Source organism: Sardina pilchardus, chromosome 18 (genome assembly GCF_963854185.1).
Source record: "Sardina pilchardus chromosome 18, fSarPil1.1, whole genome shotgun sequence".
Taxonomy (NCBI): Eukaryota; Metazoa; Chordata; class Actinopteri; order Clupeiformes; family Clupeidae; genus Sardina; species Sardina pilchardus.
Genome location: NC_085011.1, coordinates 30,074,069 through 30,091,568, shown reverse-complemented (window position 1 = coordinate 30,091,568; position 17,500 = coordinate 30,074,069). Strand labels below are relative to the sequence as shown.

The following is a 17,500-nucleotide window of genomic DNA, read 5'->3' as shown; positions in this document are numbered from 1 at the left end:
ACAACGGCAACATCAACACCATTATGATCAGCCCTGCACCACTCAGCAGCATCAAAGCAAAGATTAGTGCTTGGAGAGATACAGAGCGAGGGACGGAGATAGAGAGAGAGAGAGAGAGAGAGAGAGAGAGTGAGTGATGGAGAGAGAAAAAGAGATGGAAGGGGAGAGAGAGAGAGAGAGAGTAAAATCCTGATCCCAGTCCCTAGATCGTTAGCTCAGATCACCCGCAATTAAAACCTCGTTAATCTAAATTACAGAGCTAATGAGACGAGTCCCAGAGGAGCACGGTGTACCCTCAGAGGACACCCAGAGTAGTGAACACACACACACACACACACACACACACACACATACAGAGTAGTGGATACACACATACACATACACAAACACAACACACAAACACTCATACACACACACACACACACACACACACACACACACACACACACACACTGAGTAGCGTGAGTGTTGAGTGTGTGTGGTCCCTCGCCGCCCACCTCCAGCGCGCTCCCTCCCGGAGATCTCTCCGTGTCTGTTATCTCTTTAGCAGTGATGATTCTATCAGAGCCCTGCGCCTCCTCCTCACTGTGGGGGCTTAGTGGAGCATGGCGCTGCGCTCACCTTGTGGCTCCCGCTGGGAAATCTTCTACAACTCCCAATCCCATACACACACACACACACACACACACACACACACACCCCACCCCATTCCCCTTTTCCTCCTGTCTTTCACTGCCTTCCCTCTGAGTTTCACTTCACCTCACAGAAGCCTTGGTCCTTGCTAACCTACGCCAAGTGAGTGATGCTTCATACATGCTGGTAGTACTGGCTTCTGCAGCCCAGAGGGTCACAGCATGGTCAGCACTGGGGGAGGTCTGCTCGTCAGGAAGGATATCCAATATCTGCTAATCCACTGAACAAACAGCGATAAAAGTTTTAGTGTAATGATACTTCAGTAGGGTAATACCCCAGTCATCCACATGGCTTAACAGTTGGGTGATAGCCATGCGCTATGATGGCATCTCCAAAGAGCCAGCGAGCGTTGTTGGCATGACAGCCAGGGCTCATTCTAAACACAGACACAGTTCTCTTCACACTTTCCGCTCACTAACTGCTCCTTTCCTCGCAATCGTGGCCAGCGTCTGCTTGACAATACTGTTCGCTTTTCTTTTTCACATGGGGATTAATTTTGTTATAGCACTTTATAATAATTTATGGATGCTCTCCATCTCCCACTATTTGCTTTCTTATGCTGAGATTGATTTTTCCCTTGTCTTAATGACCGTATGACTAATTGTCTGCGGATTTGAGCTGTTAAGACATTCTAATTAGCACCGTAACCAGAGGCGTTCCTTCTCCGGTTTCCTCCTCTCCAGATTGTGAATTGTCTGGCTTGAGTCTGGGGAGATTTATACACTCGTTGCATACTACACTCAGGCAACCAGAAGATGTTCAACTGCGCATTAATCTAAAAGTGTTTCAGGTGAAACGGAGAGTTCTCGCATCTGGGAGATGAAAGGAGAAAATCAGAAGATGATCAGTGAATGGGGGGGGGGGGCAGTGTTGGATAAACTACCATCCAATCAGGAGAGGGGAAAGTGTCTGGGTAATAATGGGCAAAAACAAAATGGCAGAAAAAGAAAAAGTCCTGTCAGTTGTCCCATGCTGCTGTACCACCATATCTGCTAATGCCACAGCCACTGGAATCTTCCTCTTCCATAAATTGACACCACTACCATCTGTCATATAAAACACAAACAGCACACAACTGTCCTTAGATCTCTCAGGACATGTGCATAGCAGCACAGACTCCGAGCACATAAAACAGGGTGGCAGAGGCACTAAAACACCTAACAAACTCCTTCACATTTTTGCCCTCAAGTTTGAGGTGGCACGGACGCCTAGAGCAGCAAATGGGGTGGCACAGAACAAGGGTTCTGCCAAAGGCCGCAGATGGCACAAAGATGACCACACTATTCACCCCTTACGCCGGCCTTATCGCGCCTGGCCAATCTCGCAGCGTGCCGTGCCAGACAAAGCAGCTGGCATCATCAGGACCGCCCAGTCACAGGGTGCCAATGCTGGAGCGGGCAGAGAGAGCGAGCGGGGTCACATTGGGCTGGGCACAGTCCACTGGCATCAAAAGCCTGGGTCAGTGGGGGACATCAGGCGAGGGTGTGTGTGTGTGTTGGTTGGGGTACTGATTGGCTGTAATTAAAATCATGATGTGATGAGTGAGGTCAAAGACTAGTGCAGAGGGCAACCATGGTACGGTCTTGTGTCAGCTACATGGCTACGTGTGTGTGTGTGTGTGTGTGTGTGTGTGTGTGTGTGTGTGTGTGTGTGTGTGTGTGTGTGTGTGTGTGTGTGTGTGTGTGTGTAAAGATACAGTCTCATACTTAGACATTTATTCATGTGACACCTTGTTTTCCAAAGCAAATTACAAGGGCCATCATCACCCCAGAGCAACTCTGTGCCTTGCTCAAGGACAAAAAGGTGGCAGCTAACAATCAAATACACAACTCTTTCGGCTACTGCATACTAGCCAAGCTCTTTAGCCACTATGTTACCACTGCCCATTGTCTCATAGATTGTGTCCCATATGCGCACAGAGAAATGCACAAAAGCTACGCAGCGGAAAGAGCATCAGGAGCTATAAACACTCACACACACACACACACACACACACACTTAGACGTTGTCACTTAAGAGCCCTTAAGACTAGAAACTGGGGTGTGCTTGAAGCTCATGTCACGGCACAGAGAGTTCAACCCAAGCAAGTGCTGACTGTGTGAGCCCATCTGGCTTACGCCTGTTGTCACTGACACACACTTTTGTAGTGGCATGTGGGACAGCACACTCTTCTTCTGAATGGCAACTCTACCTTTCACTCATCCTCTTTCTTCCCTTCTTCTTTACATTTATTTCTGTTCAATTGCACTTTTCCCTTCTTTTCATCTAATTTCTATATCTCTCCATCTTCAGTAGTATGTAAAAAGTAGCGTACAAACAGGGGAAAGCTTTACTGATAGATTTTCCTACATACCCTTCTCCTATAAAAACACCTGTGCACATGCTTTAGTGTAGCAAACAAACAAACAAACAAATGTGCTCCTCGCCACACTGGGCTGTCAGTCTGTCGAGGAGTCTGGCTCAGTCCTCTTTCTCTTCTCTCTGTCGTCACTTTTTTCTCTCTTCTCTTCTTTTCTTAACCCCTTTACGCCCCCATCTTCATCTCTCTCCCATTTTCTTACACCCCCCGTGCCTTTATCCTGCTTGCCTGTCTTTCACTGATAACAATGTGAATGGTGCGTGGGGGAAGCACCCAGGACGCAGCTGAAAGAGACTGCAGTGAATATACAGTACGTACAGTTATACTGGGATCCTGTGCTAGTGTGTGTGTGTGTGTTTGTGTGCGTTTGTGTGTGTATGCATGTGTGTGTGTGTGTGTGTGTGTGTGTGTGTGTGTGTGTGTGTGTGTGTGTGTGTGTGTGTGTGTGTGTGTGTTTATGTGTAAGTGTGTGTGTGTGTATGTCTACAGTATGTGTTATGTGTTATATGTGTGTGTGTGTGTGTGTGTGTGTGTGTGTTCAGTCCTGACACATGATGATTCACTGCATCCCATCTCTTCTTAAGGCATGGCACCCACGCTGAACCACAAACAAACTTCGCAGCAGCAGCCGCACCAGCATCAGCGGCTCGGTCGTGCTTGGACATTCTGTGTCTGTAAGTTCTGTGTCTAATTCCTGCCATCATCCAGCACACAATGCCTTTTCACTGTTCCTACACACGGCTTAAGTCAGGGCAGGCATGTCTCTCTGGGACTGTGGTTGTAGTGGAACTCGGTTGCATGGACAGCAATGTTATTGATAATGTCCAGTTTGAAAGGTCCGATTTATGTGGAATCCTTTTTTTTTCTGCCCTATCTTTTGACAGATAACCGAAAACTTTCAGATGAGTTTCAGTAATGATGTGGGACTGTTCGTACACACTACAGTGGATGCGTTTAATGTGCTGATGAGACTGACTGAAGCGAGAGAGACTGACAGTTAGACAAACAGGCGGACAGAGAGACAGGTGTTGTCTGTCCAGTTTTGATGTTGAAGTGTTCAAAAGACACGGGCGTGTGTGTGTGTGTGTGTGTGTGTGTGTGTGTGTGTGTCTGTGTGGTATTCACATGGGACTTCCAATAAAGATTTGAGATGTGGACTGGAAGAAACCAGATGTTTGGTTGGTTATTGGGTCTGATACACACAAGAAATGTGTGAGTAGGTGTGAGAAATACTGAGGATTAGTTATGCTTGAAAAATAGTAAAACTCTTTGGTTGAGACAGCGCAATAGGTACAGGTTCTGTTTAACTGAATTGGTGTGATGTGAAAATGACTTTTCCATACAGAAAGGCAGGCAGGTACATGTATTGCCAATGAATAAAATGCAGAGGCAGACATCCCGGGTTCAGAAAGTAAAAGTCCTAATATTTTATCCAACGATTTAGTAAACTAGCTCATCCTGATTGGCAGCCAGGCAGATCAGATAGATAGTGATATCACCTGTGTTAAGTGCACAGCTACAAAGAATATATGGCAGGACTTTTGATTTCTGGAACCGGGATGTCCGCCTCTGATAAAATAATATGTAGCAAGTAATGTAGCATTGTTCATGTAGTATGTCAATAAACGATGAAGGTTTGCACAGAACAGACCTGCACAGATGTATGCATTTGTGGCTGTGATGGTCAGCCTGGCAGGTGTGTTCGGTGATGTGAGTCTGGTCAAAGTGATCGAGGGACTCACCTGAAATTATGGTGTAACCGATGCCTCGCGGTCTGCCCAGGTCCTGGTCTATGGCTCTGATCTTGCGGACCTCATAGCCCTGGGAAGAGGTGCACTCAATTAGAAAGGAACACAGACGCGGAAATAACCACCCCCACAGCCACACTCAAATGCGCACACACAAGCACACACCCTATCTTCATTCTTCTTACATTTTCATACACATTTCTATGAAAGACAAATCAGAGGAAGTTGGTAAATCACAGGCCAAAATGTGCCAACAACACAGGAAAACCAAACGTTGAGCCACAAACTCTCCCGCTTGTCTCTCTCTCTCTCTCTCTCTCTCTCTCTCTCTCTCTCTCTCTCTCTCTCTCCCTCTTTCTCTCTGTCACCGGTTTTATCTCTGAAACAACAACTCAAACAGTCCTAACTGTCAATTAGTTCCAAGTAGTCCTGCCGCTCAAAAGGTTGAAAAAAAAACCGATCTGAAAAAAGAACAAACAGCTAAGATCCCAGCTGTTGCTGCTGCATTTGTTTACTGTCTCCGGGACCATCCCAGGCTTTATTATGGGTGAAGCTCTGAACACGTGGAGGAGAAGAGAGGAGAGGAGAGGAGAGAGGGAGCCAAGAGGGAAGCAGGCAGTGAATGGGAAAGTAGCAAAGCAATTTAAAGAGCCTTTGATCCACTGGGCTTTTTTGAGTCATTCATGCCTCAATCAGTCATAGCGTGGCAGAACTGCTTCCTAAAGAGCAAACGGCGCTGAATGAGGGGATGGAAAGAAATAGAGTGAGAGAAAGAGAGAGAGAGAAAGAGAGAGGGAGAGAGAGAGAGAAAAGAAGGAAAGTAAGACATTAGGAGAGAGGGTGCCTGCTGTACTCTACTCTTTTAATAGTAATCGTGGGGGCACCACCCTACTAAATCCCACTCTAGAAGCCCTCTGCAGAGAACTAGGACAGAAAGAGAAAGGGGACAAAAGAGATGGAGAAAAGAGATGGAGAAAATGAGATTCAGAAAGAGAGGGAGAGACAGAGAGAAAGACAGAGAGAGAGAGACAGACTCTTTCCACCCAGCCTTTCTGCTCTCAACTCCTCCATCAATACTGCATACTGTGTGTGTGTCTCTGTGTGTGTGTGTGTGGTAAGCGTGGTGTTTATGCTTCATTTCTGCCTAAGCATCTTCCATCTTCAACCACTTACAGCAGAATCAATTCTAGCTGTCTGCACTGACCACTCCAGCTCCAGACTGCCCAGAGAGGGGCGTGAGGGAGAGAGGCGGAAAGAAAAAGAGAGGGAGAGAGAAGCAGATAGATGAATTGGGTGTGTGTGTGCGTGTGTGCGTGTGTGCGTGCGTGCGTGCGTGTGTGTGTGTGTGTGTGTTTGTGTGTGTGTGTGTGTGTGTGTGAGTGTGTGTGTGTGTGTGTGTGTGTGTGTGTGTGTGTGTGTGTGTGTGTTTATGTATGTTCGTGTGTGTGTGTGTGTGTGTGTGTTTGAGTGTGTGTATGTGTGTGTGTGTGTGTGGGGGGGGTCAGTCAAGAAAGAGGAAATCAAGAAAGAGGCTGAGAAAGACAGGTGAACAAAAGAGACGAAGACAGAAGAAGGAGACTGAAACATGGGAAGTGAAAGGAGTGGAGATGACAGGAGAAAGGTAGAGAAGAACAGAGATATAGGAAAATGGGGGAGAGAGAGAGAGCGGGGGAGAGAGAGAGAGCGCAAGAGAGAGAGAGAGAGAGAGAGAGAGTCAAAGGCAGAGTAACGACACTGAAATAATGTGCTCTGCATCCTCCTGCTGTTAGCACAAGAGCAATGCTCAATCATTCGTCCTCTCAGTCTGAGCAAACAGCCCTCTCTCTCTATCTCTCTCTCCATCTCTCTCTCTCTCTCTCCTTTTTTCCCTCTTTTGTCTCCTCTTCCATCGCCTCTCTCACCCGCTCATTCAGATCATCCCTCTGACAGCCAAATTGTGTTTGCCCATAAAAAGGGGTCTGAATGTCATTCTGACAAACACAAACTCACAGCAACGGCAACAAAAAAACGAAAAAGAACAAAAAAAAACCCTGGAGTGGGCTTCCCTGACAAGTCTTGGCTTTTTCTTCTTGTTTAGTTTTTTTCCCTCTTACCCCACTCTCACCATCAAAGTTTTGTCCAGATGACAGGCTAGGAGAAAAAGTGAAATTAGGGGAGGAAGGGCGGACAGAGCAAGGGTGGAGGAGAGGAGAGGAGAGGAGAGGAGAGGAGAGGAGAGACGGTGTTAAAGAAGAACGAGTACTCTGAGAAATGACCTGTGACAGCCCACTGTGTTTGATAACCATTTGCTGGTGAATGTCAGTGGCCTTGAGGACACTCAATGCACGCTCTTCATCATCTAAGCCACGGCTCTCTCTCTCTCTCTCTCTCTCTCTCTCTCTCTGTGTGTGTGTGTGTGTGTGTGTGTAGAATGGGACAAATGGCACATGCATAGTGGCGCAGCAAACAAACAAAACAAAAGTTTAACCGCATCTATCTCAGTGCATTGCGCACTGTGAGCACTGACTATCACTGCACAAAGCCAGTCTTTATATTTCTAAAATCAAATATGAACTACTAATACTCTTCATTTAGAACAACATTTCACCATTTCAATGATACTACTTTGGAAGCTTGCGTCCTTGTCCAAACATAAAGAACTTTTCTTTAACTATCTCAAACTAAGGAGCTGCCTGAAATGAGCAGCTGTCAAACACAGCGAGTTCTTTGGTAGGGAACCAGTTGAGACACATCAACTTCCCAGAGCCAGCATCTTCTCAAGTCGCCCAAGGTTGCATAAGGACACTTGGGCAGTGGCATGTGACCGTGTGTTCCTAAAAAGTAAGTCTCAGTGTGGACCTGCATTAGTAACACCAAGCACTTCTCACCACTGAGTAGGTAAAGATGCAGTTAATTCCCTCTTTCTCTCTCTCTCTCTCTCTCTCTCTCTCTCTCTCTTTCACATTCTCTCTCTCTCTATCTGTTTGACCTTCCCTGTGACAGCTGATGGATCGTGCGGGCTGGGAGACACCCCAGCCCAGTCGCCGTCACGCACCGTTAATATGCATGCAAATGCTGCACTTGACATTTTGTTACAGCATAGAGGGACAAAGCGAGAGGTACGGAGGGAGAGAGAGAGAGAGAGAGAGAAAGAGAGAGGGAGATAGAGAGAGGGAGAGAGAGGGTGAGGGAGAGAGAGAGAGGGAGAGAGAGGGTGAGGGCGAAAGTCTGAGACTGGGAGACAGAGATGTAATAGTTCAGGAAAGTCTGAGCATAAATGCATATGATGTACAACAGGCGTCCACATAAGTTTGAGTCACATTCATAAAGTTGGCAGGTAGGTATCTGACAGTGAGCAATGTGTTACAGCATGAATGCTGCTGGCTAGCACTTGTGGTGTAAGTAAGTGAAGAGGCATTCAATGCAACAGCAAAACTGCTCAGGATACAGTGACCACACACGCACACACACACACACACACACACACACACACACACACACACACACACACACACACACACACACACACACACACACACACACACACACGCAATATGTGTGACACACTCTCACATGCACACACACACACACACACACACACACACACACACACACACACACACACACACACACACACACACACACACACACATACATGAACACACCACCCTCTAAAACATGATGATTTAACAACTCTCATTCTGTGACAAATAAAGACATGCACCTAATGAACAGGGATGCATCCCCCACCTCTCTCTCTCACACACACACACACACACACACACACACACACACACACACACACACACACACACACAGATACACACACAGAACACACACACACACACACACACACACAAACACACACACACACACACTCTTCAGGGCAGAGGTGTCTGACACAGTGAGTAAATCTGTACCGCGCCTCTGTCCTCCTCACACATAAATCCTGGCCTGGCTGACCTTTGGAGCAGGCTGGGCCGCTCAGCGCAGCAGGCAGAGCGTAAATCTAACGCTTTAATTACACTCCTGCAACGCTACCGCCACCTCACACACCCAGGGAAGAGGAGGGGGAGGAGGAGGAGGAGGAGGAGAAAGGAGGATGATGGCCTCTCGTATAATGACTGACTGTTTACTAGAAGCTTCTTCCTCCTTCTCTGCTCTCTGTCTCACTGGGGCATCTCTCCATTTATCAACGTTCAGGAGAGCGTGCTTTTCAAACAGGCTTTGGCTTTCAGGAGCAATGAAACAAGAGGGAGGAGGAGAGAGGGAAAAAGGGTGAACAGCAAAGAGATCCAAGGCAAGATGAAGGAGAGATAAAAAGAGGAGAGGATAGGATAGGAGAGGAGAGGAGAGGAGAGGAGAGGAGAGGAGAGGAGAGGAGAGGAGAGGAGAGGAGAGGCGAGGAGAGGAGAGAGAGGAGAGGAGAGGAGAGGAGAGAGAGGAGAGGAGAGGAGAGGAGAGGAGAGGCGAGGAGAGGAGAGAGAGGAGAGGAGAGGAGAGGAGAGGAGAGGAGAGGAGAGGAGAGGAGAGGCGAGAGAGGAGAGGAGAGGAGAAGACCCACTTGAGTGTGGGTCTACATCCCACAGTGCCTAACAGTGTGAAATGTCTCTTAATCAAGAGCTTGACTGGCTCTGTGGGGGGCTCTATGGGGGGCTATGACCCCCTGAGCCGTTTGGTGGATAGGTGATCCAGTAACCTGCTTAGAGAGGACATGAGAAGCAAAGAGAGAAGAGAAGAGGAGAGGGGAGGAGAAGAGAGCAGAGGAGAGAGAGGAGAGGAGAGGAAAAGAGAGAAGAGAAGAAAAGAGAAGAGAAAAGGAGAGGAAAGGAGATCATCTACTAACCAGAGGTACTCCCTCCACAATGTTGGTGCTGTAGGGGAGGTTGGTGAAGATGGGATCCATGTCCTGCACATCAGTGATGGTTATGGCTAAGTTAGCCAGCCGAGACAAAGGCCTCCTTTTGTCCTGGTCCTGCTCACACACACACACACACACACACACACACACACACACACACACACACACACACACACACACACACACACACACACACACACACACACACACACACACACACACACACACACACACACACACACACACACACACACACACACACACACACACACACACACACACACACACACACACACACACACACACAATCAATATAACTAGCATCTAATTTGAGTTTTAAATCAATGAAACAGTTGAGGCACACATAACATCCATGAATAATTTCAAAACATACAAGACGGCACACGCTTTATATGCATTATGAGAGGAATACACTTCACTGAATAAAGTCAAAATTACATAAAGTAACAGATCAATGAAGATTCATGATCCAAGGGTTGCACTGAGTCTGTTTTGCACATTGAATGCATGGAGCTCCGGCCCTTCAAAGCCACGATTTCCACTGAGGACCTCAATGGAAATATGTTCTTGTTTAGCTTAAATGTGTCCTTGATAACTTTGTAAGACTGTGCATGAGAGGCAGATATCTGTGTGAAGTCTTCCAAAGCATCAGTAAGGTCATGTTTTACTGTGTCTTGCTTCCAGCGTTTGCGGTCATCCTGAGTTTTTCTATTTGTGTGAAAGAGCCCGTAGGTTTGTTTGTATGTGTGGGTGCATTGTGTGCATGGTGTGTGTGTGAATGTGTGTGTGTGTGTGTGTGTGTGTGTGTGTGTGTGTGTGTGTGTGTGTGTGTGTGTGTGTGTGTGTGTGTGTGTGTGTGTGTGGGTGGGTGGGTGGGTGGTATCTAACCGTGGCATTGACGGTGAGCTGATAGGCGGAGGTGCTCTCGTAGTCGAGCGTCTTGGTGACGGTGACGATGCCGCGGGCCCCGTCGATGGAGAAGAAGGAGGAGGGCGGCTGGAAGGAGAAGAGCACGCTGCCCCCGGTGCCCTGGTCAGGATCGGTGGCGTTCACCATGAACACAGACGTGCCTACCGGAGTGTTCTACACACACACACACACACACACACACACACAGAGAGAGACAGCGAGAGAGAAGTGAGGGGAGAGGCAGATATGGAGGTAGCTGATAAGTCATGGCGATCTGACCTCAGGTCTGTCTGCAAAGGAGGTGAAATTGCAATAGGCTCTGTGTGGAACAATCAACGTTCGAACCGGAAAACAGAATTCAGAACTTCCGCTTTTCACTTCCGCACATTGCAACGCTAGTTACCTGCAGCGGTAGGTGATCTCCTCTGAAGTAACTGTGAAATTTGGCTAATTATAGTACAATTCTGATTTTTTACTAAAACGTTCCTGTATTTGTCATCATTAAAATGTCACGATTATTAATAAATCAAAACCGGCAACATCCGCTCAGCAGTTTTAATGCTGAGATGCTGTGTCTGGGGAAAGTTTCCACCCGTTCCCATGATGGGGCCTTGAGTCTGCCAAATCGATATGGGTCCGAAACATTATGCGTGATAATTTCGTGATACGAAGACACTATACGGTCTGCAGTCGGCATTTTATGTCGGGAGATATAACTGAAGGGGCCGACGCTGTTTGAAACCCGTGTTGTTCGCCTGAAAACAACTTCAGCCTGTCGGTCGCTCGGCAAAGCGTATGGCAGAGGACACAGCGGCAAGGGGAGGACGAGGAGCTGATCGATGCCAGCGTGTCTTTGAGGTGTCACGACTATCCTGAACCTTCAGTTTTGGATCTGGCATGCGAGAAAATTTCAGCACAGCAGCAGGCCATCAGCTACAGAAGCGACTGGAGGAGTTGTCGTTACTAGAAAGTTTCAAGAGCTCCGATGAGGACATTAAAGGTAGGAAAAAAGTTATACATTTAGGCTGCTTCAGTTCTGAGTCAATTCTGCTCCTCCTTCTGTGTGTGCTTTTTATGTTACACTTGTTTATCATTTGGCTGCCAATTTCTAATTTCAGACAAAGGCAGACATTATTTGTTGACTGTTTAAAAAACATATTCACGTTATATGAGGGCAGTGATGGGCAAGTTACCAGCTGCTCTATATTAAATGAAGCTTAACTACACAAAAGCTACCTAAAGACTAAATGTTGAAGTTATACATTTCACTAAAGTAGTTTGTTACATCAGAAGATACTTTTAATTTCCAAACCAATAAAGTAAACCAGCTTCATGACAAGTAAGTGTATGGCAATAAAATAGCCAACATAACTCAGCATAAAATAAGTAACTTAATTGCCTTGATGTACACATGCTATAACACATGTTCAGTTCAAAAACAATATCCAAAATCAATTTGAGAAAAACAGGCTGCACGTAGTAGTGACAGGAAGGTAAAGCATACTGAGAGGAGTGTGCATATGTGGCCTACTGAGAAAGTGTGCATAGGCTTTGTGGCCCAAATTAGATTTGCCCATTTCTTAAGTTTGCAGGATAAACTGTAAGCTAACTTTTTACTGTAACTCAAGCTCTTAACTCTAACACTTCTAAGTACTTCATTGTTTTGACAGCCAATTTCATAGACATTGCTTAACAAAACCCCACAATAGACTACCACCAACATCTTTGCCAACACAATTCCGTTGCTTCATCTCTGTCATGGAAAATTTGTTTGTCTTTCAAAATTATAAAGAATATAGCTTAAATGATTGATGTATGGTTGGTCAGAAGGAAGCGTTGAGCTCCACAAATGCACCACATGAAAAAAAAAACAGCTAAGCTATTGAAAAGCTATCTGCTTCAGAAAATCTACCACCAAGCTACTGAAAAAATGTAGTTAAGCTAGTGTCTTCGCTACAAGTAGTGAAGCTACTGCCCCTCACTGTATCTGGGTCATCTGTCACCAACTTGGGTGTGAAAATGGACCCACAACTCACTTTTGACACCCACATCAAGCATCTCTGCAAGACTTCATTTTACCACCTCAAGAACATTGCCAAACTCCGTCCAACTCTCACCCTGGGCGATGCAGAGAAGCTCATCCACGCCTTTGTTTCCTCCAGGCTGGACTATTGCAATGCACTCCTCATTGGGATCTCTGGCAAGAGCATCCAGAGACTTCAATACATCCAGAACAGTGCTGCCAGGATCCTGATGAGGGTGCGCAAGCATGAACATATCACCCCCATTCTGAAAAGTCTCCACTGGCTCCCGGTTAATTTCAGAATAGAGTATAAGATCTCACTCCTCACCCACCAGTGCATATATGGACATGCTCCCCTCTACCTACAGGAACTCCTCACCTCTGTTATCCATTTGCATTATAATTTTGTAGCACTTTGAGATTGTCCATAATATAAAGTGCAATACAAATAAAATTTATTATTATTATTATTAGCCCAGATATTAAGCAATAGAGAATGGATGTTTTCAATATAGACATCCACCACCCCCCCCCCCCCCCCACACACACACACACACACAAACTTCCACGTAGGACTGTAAACCGCTTCTCAAAGAAGATGCTGATACTGAAGCACAAATGTAATGCATGTGACATGCACTACTTCATGGGAGACATTTTGAAAAGTTGATTGCAATTCCGCTGCTTATGCTGTATGGGTACAATCCAATGTGGTCTTACAATGCAATTTGATCTTTTTCACAGATTTGCCAGCTACCGCCATTTTCATGCATTTTGCCTCCAGATTGAACCTGCTACAAGGAGAATTGTCCGTTTTGGACAGTCAGCGACATCCACAATTCTGGATACGACTGTTGACCCACTGCGTAGACCAGTAGGCATCTGATTGTCTGTGTTTTTATGTTGTGAAAATAAAAGAAAATGACAAGAATTTGAAAACTGAATTGAATGTGTTCGGATGTACTGTACTGCTATGCTGTTACAAACACTTTTGTCTTGTACAATGTCCGGGGTTCCCACTCTTAAGTCAAATGTAAAATTCCATGACATTTCCTTGACAAAACCCCTGAATTTCCATAATTTTGTTAAGTTACTACACTATATTGCCAAAAGTATTCGCTCACCTGTCTTGACACTCATCTCTATTTTACCAACACACAACATGCCTCAAGTGCGTGTCACTAGGTCAGTCTCCATGGCCCTCCACCCAGTGCCCTCATGCAATAATGGCTTTGGGCAGAGATCCTTCATACACACTACCAGAGTCTGGAATGACATTCCTCAACACATTAGAGAATTACAATCCATCACACAATTCAAAAAACACTATAAACTACTACTCCTCAATACATACACTTGCAAACACTGACCTCTAAACTACTGTCTTTGTTAAGTCTGATGTCTATGTTTGCCTTTTGTTGTATGTAAATGTGATGTATGATGTGCTTTGTCCCTGTTACTTGTTATATGTAATGCAGAACAGGAACCTGCTGGAAATCAGCTTCTCACTGGGTCAGGCCCGTTTTAAACTGTAACTCTGTTACTTTTAATACTTTCCTGTATAATAAACATGAAATGAAAATGAAATGAAATTACTCACATTTGAACTTCAGTCACATCCCATCTTTAATCTGTAGGGTTTATGATGACGTCGGTCCACCCTCTGCAGCTATAACAGCTTCAACTCTTCTGGGAAGACTTTCCACAAGGTTTAGGAGTGTGTGTATGGGATTTGATGTTCTATTGGGTTGAGGTCAGGACTCTGTCCTGTCCAGTCAAGTTCATCTACACCAAACTCTGTCTATAATGTTATAGCTGCAAAGAGTGGACCGATGTCATAATAAACCCTACGGATTAAGGATGGGATGTGACTGAAGTTCATATGAGAGTCAAGACAGGTGAGCGAATACTTTTGGCAATATAGTATAATGAAAGGCACAATATACCGACCAATGATTTCAGAGCAGTCATGTAGCGTTCAAGATCCTTTTACTCTTTTAAAGCGGGAGATGAATAAATGGGCATTGAATAAACAAAGTTGAGCTACTCAAACAAACCGTAAAGTTAATAACCAAATATACACCATATACACAAATTCTGTGTGGAAATATTTGTATTAATGTATTTTGGCAAGTGAATTTGAAACTGCTACAACACAATTCAGCAACGAGCTGTTTGAAAGAGCAGTGTGATTACACACTGCTGTGCCAGCTTTGCACGAACACTGTCTGGAGGTCATGACGACAGGTTCTAAATCACGAAGCACTATCTGTGTAGAAAACACAAAGAGACCATTGGACAAACATTCACACTGATGTATCCTTTGCAGTGAAGTTTGTTACTTAAACAGTAGTCTGAACAGACCACTAAATTAAAAATGGGTATAGTAAGGTTGCTGGAGCAAGTTTGTTGACAAGGGGGTTCCTACAAATCTACTAGCCTACAATAACTGCAACAGACTGCGAAATTGAACAGAATACCCAAACCCATCCCTAAACATTAGCCTACTCAAGCGGTGTGGTTTTTCATTCTTCTGCATGACCTGTGTGAATTTTGCACCCCATATGTTGAAAATATGAATACAAGTGTTTTGATTCGTTTGTGCACGATTGTGCAGGCAAAATAAACATTTGTGCACAAACGTTTTTAAGGATATTAGCCTAAACTTTAACTTCATGACCTGGGGTCACTCGCCAGCAATAACGCTAATAACACAAGAAACAGTGCACAAATGTTCACACGAGTTTCAGCATGGACTTGTGACAAGCTGCTTTACACTGACAGTGCATGTCAATATGTCTTAGTTTGAGACTGGTGGACAAGATACAGCATTCATTCATTCATTCACTTAACAACATTTTTGCAATATGAAACACCAGCATAAACACACAGGATATCGCAGTCTTCATTTGATTGTTTTAATCGTCTGCGAGCAAAAATACAAGGCTGATAGTCTAGTTAGCAAACGCCATTAGCAAAAGCTATTTTGTACATGCAGCTGTTTTACAGCTCTTTTGAGTCACGGTGAAATGTCATTTTTTTGTACATATCTAATTTAGGTACACTTATGGAGTGGGTGCATGCGTTTCTTTATGAATCCGCCGTCTTAATTTGTATAGAAATATAGGTAACACACGTAAAAGGGCGGATAGGAGAAAACGTTAGTTACATAGGCTACATACCTTCATAATTATGAATAAACTCGGAAAAGTATACAATAAAGTACAATATTTTTTACATATACCCGGAGCTATGGACGTCCGTTTTGGCAATACGATATACATCTGAAATAGTTATTAATGATAGCTCCTGGAAACACCGGCTGTTTCTTTTAGGTCTATGGCTGTACAAGGTAGCATAACACGCTGTGTTAACGAACGACCGGAAATCGATCGTTATGTTTTGTAGAACCCGGAAGAAAGTTCCACACAAACCCAATTATGACAACGTTGAAATTCTAAAGGTATACTTGGATGAAAGTGTGTGTGTGTGTGTGTGTGTGTGTGTGTGTGTGTGTGTGTGTGTGTGTGTGTGTGTTTGTGTTGTACGTGTGTGTGTCTTTCTGTGTGTGTGTGTGTGTGTGTGTGTGTGTGTGTGTGTGTGTGTGTGTGTGTGTGTGTGTGTGTGTGTGTGTGTAAAATTATTTTGAACTAATCAAAAACCCCGATAGAAACACTTGGGTATTCAGGCATAATTAATAGCGGTGCAGTAAAACACCACAGAACACAAAAGAGCACAGTGGGCTTTGTTCACGGTCAATGTCTGAGTCGGATACCTACAGGGCCCTCAAATATCGCTGGTCAGCAACTCAGCCAGCCATGATGATGACAATTGTTTGAGGGCTGCATAAATATGCAATCAACATGCTTACAGGGGTGTGCACACAAAGTACACACACATACAGTACATACACAGAGACAGAAACATACACAGTCACACCGACACAGGCTTGACTGTAATAAATACTGGTCATTAAAGGCTGTGACCCCCAGGCAGCTTGGTGGACAGGTGCCCTGAGGTGCGTTTCCCCAAAGCATCGACAGTTTTTGAGTCAAACGTCACAGATACTTATATCGGTTACATTTTTATTTTTATAAAAAATTTTATTTTATTTTAAGAGCTAACAAATATGCCCTTATTCTTTTTTTACTTCCCGTGATAAATTTGTGTGATATGTGACAACATGAAGCTTGTCTGTGTATGTGTAACTCAATTCTACAGACTGGCTTTTGGCAGTGACACTGTCAAGGTATTTGCTATTTTAGTTAGAAACTATGCTTTTGGGAAACGGACCCCCGGTTAAGGAATAATGGAAAATAGAGGCTTCTCAAGGGATTAGACCTGAGAGGTCAAAGGTTATAGGGCAGGGTAGGGAGCATGAGACCAGAGGGCATGATCAGAACCTCAGATACAAGAGTACAGACCAGCCGAACATAAACATCATCCTGATACACACTTACACAGGGGAAAAACACATACAAGGAGAAAAAGACTGAGAAATACACACACAAATGTCAGTGATGCAGTAGAAGTGCCTGTTCACCACACACATACACACACACACACACACACACACACACACACACACACACACACACACACACACACAAACACACACACACACACACACACACACACACACACACACAAACACACACACACACACACACACACACACACACACACACACACACACACACAATGTAAACAATGCAGATTGAGAGAAGTTTGTTTTTGCCATGTTTGTCATACAGTCGTGTCCTCTCAATCAACACCATGTTGTCCTTCTCTGGTGTGTCTCCTGTTGCAAGTCTCTCCGCGGCGGACAGGCAGCACTCAGCAGAAAAGAGGCCAGAGGTGTCTGTTTGCATTTGCATCCATCTCCACCACACACTCAGACAGAGAGA

At 45.0% G+C, this 17,500-nt stretch overlaps 1 protein-coding gene across 1 annotated transcript in view; it reads right to left on the bottom strand.

Moving 5' to 3' along the window:
• Nucleotides 1-17,500, bottom strand: part of cdh23 (cadherin-related 23) — a 233,552-nt gene that overhangs the window by 133,186 nt on the left and 82,866 nt on the right. Inside the window, exons 6-8 of the mRNA XM_062519065.1 lie at nucleotides 10,550-10,744; nucleotides 9,626-9,754; nucleotides 4,795-4,873 (exon numbers count right to left, since the gene is read on the bottom strand). Coding sequence (XP_062375049.1) covers nucleotides 4,795-4,873; nucleotides 9,626-9,754; nucleotides 10,550-10,744 — 403 coding nt within the window. The remainder of the gene's footprint in view (nucleotides 1-4,794; nucleotides 4,874-9,625; nucleotides 9,755-10,549; nucleotides 10,745-17,500) is intronic.